The following is a 10,318-nucleotide window of genomic DNA, read 5'->3' on the forward strand; positions in this document are numbered from 1 at the left end:
TGAAACCACTAGGGCCTTCGTGCAAAAACATTAAACAGGCCACCTAGAAAAAAAAAGGTTTGCTGAGCAAATACATTGCAATACAGAATCTGTATTAACAGTCAGCAGCTCCACAAAGTGGTTTCGGCAGCAGCAGCTGTAACCTAAGAAAAGGGCAGCTTAAAATGGGTCATTTTTGCTTCTATCAATCAAAATTGGTTTGGGGCAATATAAGGTGAAGGATACTGGAGGGAATTTGCTTGCCAGTAACTGGCAATAGAAGAAGGAGGAAAAAAAATGTAGAGGGCTCTTGTTTTGCCTTGACCTTGAGTTAGAAATGCAGGTACTTTAATTCTCTTTGTAACTTAAAATGAGTTAAAAGAAGTTGCTCTTCTATGTGGAGAATTACATACAGAATGCGGAGTTACTCATCTCTTACCAGGCTTGCTTAGCTCCCTGCCACGGCGTAGCTGTGACTAAAGGTGAGATCTCCTGGAGGTGACGGGCGGGATGTGAATGCAGCACCCCATTTCAGAGAGCAAAACGTGGCCCCTCTTGATAGGAGAGGCAGCTTGAAACCCTGGTGAAGGAGGGTCCATGCTGTGGGGAGAGTAAATGCTGATGGTATTTCCTGTATTTTTTGTCACTTTCTTCCGTGAAGGACAAATCACTGGTCTGATCTGCCTGCCTTTAGAAGTCCCACATGTGGTTGCTAATATGGGTATCCGTATATCCTTGCCACATCTGTTAACCAGAATGGAGCACGTACTGAACCATGAAAAATAGTACTGGAGTGAACTTTAAGAGATCTCATTTATCCTCCAGCTTCAAGGCAGCTAAACCAGTGTGATTTCTAGAAACCATTTCTCAAACCTCACGGACATGATGATGGAACGCAACAAGTTCCCTAGGCAGTCTTGAGTATTCTTAAATCTTAAAAATGTTACAGATTGCGTAACGTAAATCTCTCTTGGTAAAATCTAAATCCATTAGCCGCCTTCTTGATGGAAGACTTGCCTACAGACTAGGATCAGGTTCCCCTCGAATACTTTTAAGCCTAAACAGATCCTACTGCATGTGTCTCGTTTTCTGTGCCTCTTTCTCTCTGCTTGTTCAGCTGTGGACTTTCTTGCTTCACGTTTTCCCTGAAGCACAGTGCCCGCAAGTGGGCACCCTGTTGCGTCCGGGGCCCCAGCCTGGCATCGGCGCTGCACTGATGAGCTAAGAGTCTGCAGGATTCCTTCGGCTCCCCTGTAAATCTCCACCTGGCTGCGTTTGAGGACGATAGGCCCCTGCACCCCACGCAGTCGCAAAGGCGGCGCGGCCAGCACGGTGCGGAGCCCGCCGATGGCAGAGGGCTGTGCGTCTGGCAAGCCGCGTGCAACGGCAGGCGGACTTGCGGCTGGTCCCGGGGATGGGAGAGGCTCAGCTGGGGTTCAACAGCAGGTGAAGGCAGGCAAGCTGCTGGGTAGGTTGGTTGGTTAGTTAGTTAGTGTAAGGTTGCTGATCTTTATTTCTCTTGGACAAATGAGGATTTCCACAGATCTGAGCAAATATTGTAAAGTTCGTGAGCAGCTACCGAAATACCGTCTTAAAAGCTATCGGGCTATGCCTTAGACACGCCAAGTACGTATTCTGAAATGTGGGCGTTCGACTCCATTTCTCTGTGCTTTCCTTGTATGTGTATTCTGAGGTGAATACATTATAAGACTCCTGTTAAGTTATAGTTCAAAGAATTGGACGTTTCAAAAAAGATAGCTTTATTAATGCAAATAATGTATGTAATTCAGGTTATGGTGCAGAAAGTTGTAAATACTTGTTTCTTTTAAAAATGTTTCTAGATTTTCCTTTATCGTTTGTCAAGTACACATTATAATCAGGATTGTTCATCCAGGGAGTATTTTCCCTGGAGGCTACATTGTGTACCTGTCAGGAGCAATCTTTTTCCTTTTTTTTTTTTTTCTTTTCCTCCTTAAGACAATTTCTCTGTTTAGTTATTTGACCTTACAAAATAGTACTTTTTGCAAGGACAATTAAAAATTAACCATCGAGGTTCTAATAGCAACAAATAAAATGTACAACCGTTATTTATCTGCATACACAATAGTTCCTGTGATTTATTTTGTTATTGGGGCGGAATATAAGAACAAGCAGCCACCTACAAGTGGTGGGTTGCACAGCAAGCACCCCAGAACAAGGTGATTTCTTATTCACTCTCTTTTTCCTTGTACTTGTGGTGGTAGAAGGATAAACCAGTTCTAGGAAAAAAAACAGAATGCATGCCTTCTGTAAAGTCACACCTAAGTTATTATTTAATTCTCTTTAACATGATTAATTAGGTCTCTTTAGTGATATATATTTCTGAGTATTTTGTCTTTTATATAATCCCAAACTTAAACTTGAAATATCTCTCTCTCATCCTGGAAAATGAACTAAAGTCATACTTGTCTAATTCCTCTGACCAAATGTCTTTACATTGGGTTTCATAATTTAAAATCTTGATGGTATTAATATTGCAGTGTGTACAAGTAAGATAATATATCGGTTTAAATAAAAAACTGTTTGAGATGATTTGCATTGAGAAATGAGTACCATTATGTTTGGTTAAATTTTAAACCAACCCAGGAAGAATGGATGATGCTAAAGTGTATCAGCACAGTTTCCTATTTAAGGGGTTTGCATTGTCCATGGTAAGTAACGTCTCTTTTTCTCCTTTTGTTTTTTTTTTTTTTCCTAAACTTTCCAGGTAAAAGTACTCCTGTAAGCCACCTTGGGTCTTCAGATTTTCCCAAGCCCCATGATCCATTCCAGCCATTTGGGGCTGACAGCAGTGACCCGTTTCAAAGTAAAAAGGGGTTTGGGGACCCATTTAGTGGAAAAGATCCATTTGCTCCCTCCTCTTCAAGTAAAACTTCTAAAGACTCTTCCTTGGGGTTTGCAGACTTCAGCTCTGTAAGTTAAGTTCATTGTCTCTGAGCAAACCACTTTCTGCTCTGCTTGCAGCAATCTATTGGGTTTTCATTTTAACTGCAAACCTACTGTTCACTGGCTTCTGTCTCTTAGTACCTTCATGCTGTCCTCATTGTTTTTGTATTAATATTTCTGTAATAAAAAGGCATTATTTCAATAAAAAAGAAGTTTCGTACTAAATTTTAAAGGGTTTACTTGCATTTAAATTATTTTAGTACAGTGTGCCTTTACTCACAAATCCTTTGTAGCAGAGTCTGTGTATTGTTTTTGTTGCATGGAGGCTATTTTGTAAACTGATTTTTGGGAGCCAATGATGTAAAGATTCAAAAACAATTGTTGAAAACATTTATATAGCAATTTCACCATATCCTGAAAAGCAAATCCTTAAAGGGAAAGATTCCATAAAGTATTTGTAATTGTTTGTGAAAAAAGTTCTGACAATCCTGTCACAATGTTTGCTGTATATGATGGAATGTGGTCATAAGATACATACACGAGACAGAGATTGAAAATTTAGCTGTTGAATTTTGTTCCAATTACTGATGCTGTAAAAAAGCCCTTGTTAGACAAAGAAAACAAACCCGTTTTGTAGAACCAATAGTTCAACAGGAGTCCGTACTGCACTCCAACAGGCAGTATCAGAAGGTTTGAAAGCAAAGCCAAGTACCCATTCATTAAAAAATACAAGGGTTTCTAAAAGCCTGGCTTTGTTTTTAGCACTGGCAGGTATGTTATTGAATTGGAAATAATTGTAAATGTAGTAGTAGCGTGGTTCTTATTGCTTCCATGAGTAGCTAGAAATCTGTTCCATCCACAGCCTCAGGCTTCTTCCTCCTTTCATGTGTTTTTGTTCTGTCACATTGCCATGCAGTAAAATTGCCAACTTTAATCTGTTACTTAACTCCACTGGACACAGTTCAGTGTTCAACAAGTGGAGATCTCTAAGCTGAATCTTTCAGGTTGCTTATTTTTAATGTTTTTTTTCCCCTAGTGATGAGCTAATAGTAAATGTGTATCACTTTCTTATTTGCTATTGTTAGTTGAGGTCATCTGTGCATACTTTTAGCTGACCTCAGTGCTTTAATTTATCTATTATACTGAAGACATCAAAGTTCAAGATCCTATGTATGCTTTACCACAGTTAGTACTGGCCTGTTGAATTTGCACAGTTAAATTCTGTGATTGTATACACAATGGTGACATTCTTAATAAAAATAAGACGCAAAACTTGCTTTATCTGAAATTTCTTGAACATCTAATTTCTTCCTTCAGTGAAAGACAAATAATGGAATGGAATGACTGTTACCCAGCTATTGTCATCTTCCTTCGCAGACTGCATTTCTTAAGCTATAAGCCTGGCTTACACCGAGTGATTGTATCGAATGATTAACCAAAATCTCCTATCCCCATCCCAGTGGGTGCTCTAGTGTTAAATTTGCTGTGCCATCAGGTTTTCAGGAGATGAGATTAACTTTAGAAGTTAAGGAAAAAGTAGCAAAAATGAGGTCTTGAGCAGTAGCCACTTATAATTACTGTTAAGTGGCACTTCATCAAATGAAATTTTTTAATCCATTTTGTGAATTGCTTTCTACTGCTGTAAGAAAAAAAAAAGAAGGGTTAATTGAATTTGACTGAAAAGAGAAGAGACTGGATCCCTCTTCATTTTATTGGGGTTTTTTTTTTTGCTTGCCTATAGCACAATTACGTTGCTACACTTGATAATGCCTAATCCTTCTGTATCAGTCCTAAGTTACCTTGTAATCAGCAAGAATATTGTACTTCTCCTTGCCTGATGTTTGGGAAACTTTGTCCATAATGGAAATTAAAAGCAATTTTACTATACAGAGGGTTTTTTGGCACATAGTTTGAGTCCATGGAATCTGAGAACAGAATCATAGAATCGTGTAAGTTTGAATAATTGAATAACCTGATTTTTAATTGCAATTCTGTACTGTTGCAAATACATAACATGAGGACCTTCACTAGATTTTAGTAGCACTCTAGGAAATTTGGCTGCTTTTTTTTTTTTTTTTTTTTTTTGGAGATACTAGCAAATTCATGCATCCGGAGTTTACATATATTCTCATTGCATTCTTAACTTCTCCGCTGGCATTAAATATGACTCTTTGGAACAAAACAGTGTCTTTTGGTAGCTCATATTTCAGGTATTTCTAGGTTCCAGCTTTAGTTTACAGAAAAACAAGAAAAGCAATCTTTCTGCCAATGGAAAGCTTTTAAATTTCCAAGAAACAGAGCACTTAGGACTGAACTAAAATTTTTCTCTTAATATAAGCTGGTACTGTAGTAAACACAAGTCAGTGTAGCTTTTTGTGTATTTGATTAGTTTGGCTGCAGTCTATCCTCGTTTATGCCTTGGGTCTAGCTGTACTTCTGAAAAAGAGGAAAGAAAAAAAAAGAGGTTTTAAATGAAATGACAGATAAGTGATACAGATTTATAGACTTCTTGAAACCTGGACATATGCAAAGAAATTGTTACTCTATTAAATGACTTGCAATTCAGTTACATTACCTTCTTATAGGCCATCTGTGCAAGAATCAGTGGCATTAAGGAACTGTTGTGTATTTTACTATCTAATGGTCAGAGTTATGCTCCTGAAAATTTTACTTTATGCTAACCATTTGTAATAAGGCACATCCAGATTTGTTTCCAATGAATCGCTTGCCCCCCCTTTTTTTTTGCTTGGTTTTTTTTTTTTGCTCAGCACTTTTACCCACAAAAATATAACTTGTGTACCATAAACAAGTCATAATTGGGACTCTCATAAGCTTTGGAAGACTTATCCCAAGATGTAAGCTATAGAAGTAAAACTGTTTTCTCAACATAAAAAAAAAAAAAGACACCCCAGAGGGTTTGACCAAAGCTTATTGTGTTTCTGAAAATAGTAACTGTTATTCTTCATCCCAGTGATACGATCTTTTGATTTCTTGGAAAAAGTGGAGAAGTCCTACTTCCATTTGAGTCCGTCTTTACTGTATCTTGAAAAATACAATCTATTTAAAATCCTAGTGAGCTTTTAAAACTTACCTGTCAGCTGACATTATTTAAATGAGTAACGATAGTAGGTTTTCTTCATTTTAAAAGTAAAATATCATCGAATGTGTGGCACTTTTATTGTATTTCAGTAACATTGAATGCAAAGGTCCTCATCTAAATTTTTATAGCAATGAAAGCAGAGGTATTGTTTGAAGAAAAGTAATTTTAACATGGTCCTCTTTTTTGCATTAAATAATACGAAAAATCATATTGAGAGAAATAAAATAAGGAATTGTGAGCATCCAGAAGCACACAGATAAAGCATAATCTAATTAAATGATGAGTAAATGAGAATTGGACTTGGCTTGAAAGAATTTAAAATAGATGCACTTCTTTTAAAAAACTATGAATTCTAGATACAATGCAGAGTGGAAAAGGCAGGGGTGGGGGCCAGCACGTAGTATATAGGCAGCTAGGCGTAGATCTAGCACTTAAAGTTGCATTTAATACTCGGTTCAATATTCCAAGCTTGTCTGGGAAGGTGTAGCCATATCCGCTAGTGCAATGGCATATTTTGGTGTGTTCAGATTTACTATGTTGTGGCCCACAGGGCAATTTTTGCAGTATACATTCAGCTGAAACTATAAATTTCATGTAGTTTTCTCTTAAAAAAAAAAAACCAACCCCAAATAATAACGTTTTCCTGAACATTCAAAAAAAAAAGACAGTACAAAGCAAATTTTAGAAGTGGAATATAATGCAAACATTTGCACGCAGCTGTGCGAACGCTTCTGTTAACATTCTCCTCTTCAGCACATGCTAAAATTAAACGGTAATGGATTATATTTTAGTTTTAAATTGTCATGATTTCAGTAAATATTTTGATATTTTGTGCAAAAAGTTCAAACAAGCAGACGTTTGCATACTTCAGTGGTAAATACTGGAATACAATTTTGGAGTAGTTTTGCTGCAGTGACCGTAAACGTGTTTTGGGAAGCTCAGACAGGCTTAGGAACTGAATGTTATAATGTGTTATATTTCCGTAGTGTTTTCTGCTGAAGTAAATTGGATTCTCTTGCATTATTTCGTACCGGAAAAACTCTGCATGTGTTTTTATGAACAGTAACAGAAGCACTTTTTGTAACTTCTGATTTGGTGATGAAACTTCCCACAAATCGTCAGTCTTCAGAGTCATTATTAAAACCCCTCACTCTTAGCAGGAAATACTACAGTAAAACTCTCTGCAGTGGAGTTGCACAAGAGTAAATAACTCTTGTTTTTACCAGCTATTTACTATTCTTAAAAATGGATGTAGGTTGCTATGCTCCCAAACCACTAACTTGCTGTTTTTGTGTTTGTGGAGTTTTTGTTTGGCTCCAGTCCTCTGGCCATTTTCATACACAGCTGAGACATGGATGCAGGGACGTGCAGCCCACATGAGTTTAGTTTCCTGGTGGGAGGAGGAAGAAATTAAGGAAATAAAGTAAAGGATGAAGTGAGGAAATCAGTGAGTGAATTTTTATCTTAATCCAGAAGAACCACCCTAAGACAGCTTGGTATCCTTGATTCATGTATCTAATAAGTCTGATTCATTGTATTTTTCACATAATTTCTTCTAGCTTTCTGGTAAATTTATTAACTTATTTTCCATTTTCATTTTTTAGTTTGGAAATGAAGAACAGCAGCTGGCGTGGGCAAAGCGTGAGAGTGAGAAAGCAGAGCAAGAAAGACTAGCTCGATTGCGGAGACAAGAACAAGAAGACCTTGAGTTGGCTATTGCGCTCAGTAAGGCTGATATGCCAAACTCTTAAATAGAGGTTCTTTGGCTCCACCCTGTCCAAGTGAAACCTTTAAACATGGCTTTTATAAAAATACTAAATTCCTGGTTTATGTTGTGAAAATAATTTTAGTCACCTTCAACTCTAAACAAGACTGGCTGGTTACGTCAAACTGGGCTCTGTGTGGCTTTTCAAGTGTATAATATGCAGGAAACACTGTATAAGCTGTATTATATGTTCTAGATAAAATTTACTGCTTGTAAGAAATTTAACATATGATCCTAAGATACAGAAAGCAAAGTTTCTTTATCTGGAAGACAATGTTGCATATAGTAAACGGCAACTTGTGAATCTGGCTTTTTATTACCCAAATTCCATTGTTTTTTTGAGGCTGCAGTGTGAATTTCAAAGAAGTCATCATAGAAAGATAATATTTATAGAATTAGCTTTCACTTGTTACATTTATTTAATAATTCATGGTAGGCTAATCAGTATGTCATCTGCATCATCTATGTCAAAGTCTTCGCATAAATTCATGGTTAGGTGGTCCCTTTTTATCCAGGTGATGTGGCTTTTACAAAAGAATCTGGCAATTTATATATGATGAATGGGAACATAGTGAACTGTATAAAATATTACAGATTTGAAGCCTCTCTGAATGAGTAGTTCTTCTAATTTAAACATTTGTTTGCATTGAGTTCTGATAATTGTATGTGATGTTGTAAAAGAGGGAGTTAATTCAGTTGTAGTAAATTGGACAAATAATTTGGCACTTAAATCATTAGGTAAGATCTTGCTTTATCTCATAGCAGATACGATTCCAGGATTGTGAAACAAGTTTGAGTACTGCTTTCATGTAAAATCAAGCAATGGAAAACTTCCTGAGCTTGCACAGTGTTCGTCCCTACAACTCATTTTACCCTATTTTGCTCCAACCGCCAGATCACGGACCGTATTATTTGCGTTACCCAATTGACTGTGTGAGACAGTCCCTACCTCTGTTTTTCTGATTCCACCTATCTTATATTATGGGGTTACAGATCAAACATGATTTAGCTGAATTAAGGCCCAGTTGAAACAGATTTTATTTGCCAAATACATGTTCAAGCATAAATTATAGAAGCACTGGTGGACTGGATTGGCTTTAAGATACGGCTTGCAGTAGTATGTCCAAGTAGGAACAGATTTGATACATACCTGTAGAACTCAATGCTTCCACCTGGTAAGGATAACCCAGAATGTGTTTTACATGTCATATATAAAATAAGTCCTTATGATGTCTGTGAATTATTTACTTACTAAAAATGCCTTTTCTGATTACAGGAATTCTAAAACTTCCGTTGTCCTTGCCTTGGACTTTTATGCCTAAATAGAGTAGGCATCTAGCACAATTTCTTTTAAATGTCCTTAATGTAGTTCTCCTTTCCTATCCTTGGTTCTGTAGGAATACAAAGCTTAACAGCCTCTGTTTCTACTGATGCAGCCCTTAGCTTAGAACATTTTCTCTATTTTTTTTGAAAATGTGGTATTTCTTCATCACCTTTAATGCATTTATATTTTTTACGTCCTTGCTTCCTTTTATTTTTCATAATACAAAGATAGTGCCTGTTCACTGAATGAAAACAATCTTTCCCCAGTCTGTTATAATTGCCTTATTCCGGATGCTTTCCTTACACAGAGATAAGAATCAGATTGGATCATTTTGATCTTGGTAGTCTTCAGCTCTGAAATGCAGCTAAGATGTGGCATCTGTTGTCTCAGGCTTTTGGGGGTAGGTATATGGGCGAGCACGTTGTCGTGTACGTATGTACGCACACGCGCACACCCGTCCATTTACACGTGCAGCAATACGTAAGACAAAACTGAAACCACCATACCTCAAAAGGCAATTTTAAGAGTCACGAGTCCCCGTTTGCTGCGTGTCTCCTGTGCTAACGGTACTACACATAATGTGAATCTTTTAATTCCCCTCAGAAGGGGAGAAGATGCATTCTGGTATCAAAACCAACCACGTAACGATCTTTAATGACCCCTTTGGAATACAGTAGAAGATATTTCTAGTTTTACAGAACCTGATTTGAAATCTCTTCCCATTGTGGTAATATTTCTCTAAAACATGTTAGATTAAATGATCAGACATACTAGAATGTCAACAGATTCTCTTCTGTGTTGGTGTACGGGACTTGGGGTCTCCGAGAGCAAACTTGGGTCTGTCTGTAGCCAACATGAGATAAAGCTTTTGCTGTGAAAGAGTGATTTTCAAAATAGAACTGCTGGAGGATTCTCAGTGAAGTTTAAACAAATTGTATCCATGTGTAAGAGTCTCCATTTTCATTTGGGCCTGAGTCTTTGTGTCCCTTCTGCTACAATAAAGCCCCATTCATACATAGTGCCATTTGAGAAAGGAAAACCGCTTGTGGACTACTACGTGGATGATGTCACTCCAGTGGGACGGGGTGGATGAGCTAAATAGCTTGATTCATTTTCCGAGTTATGTACCATAACAAGACTTTCGGCTGCTTTGTCAGTGCTCTAAAGTACTGTAATTTACTGTGCTTCTAAGGCAATGAGTCGGTGTTTTCAAGATGTTCAGCAG

General features: G+C 37.4%; 1 protein-coding gene across 1 annotated transcript in view; it reads left to right on the forward strand.

Annotated features, from left to right (window-relative positions):
• Window positions 1-7,755, forward strand: part of EPS15L1 (epidermal growth factor receptor pathway substrate 15-like 1) — a 35,594-nt gene extending 27,839 nt beyond the window's left edge. Inside the window, exons 23-24 of the mRNA XM_010288393.1 lie at window positions 2,726-2,931; window positions 7,609-7,755. Of these exons, the coding sequence (XP_010286695.1) occupies window positions 2,726-2,931; window positions 7,609-7,755 (353 nt within the window). The remainder of the gene's footprint in view (window positions 1-2,725; window positions 2,932-7,608) is intronic.
• Window positions 7,756-10,318: the final 2,563 nt, after the last annotated feature.

The sequence above is a fragment of the Phaethon lepturus genome, unplaced genomic scaffold, assembly GCF_000687285.1.
Source record: "Phaethon lepturus isolate BGI_N335 unplaced genomic scaffold, ASM68728v1 scaffold20710, whole genome shotgun sequence".
Lineage (NCBI taxonomy): Eukaryota > Metazoa > Chordata > Aves > Phaethontiformes > Phaethontidae > Phaethon > Phaethon lepturus.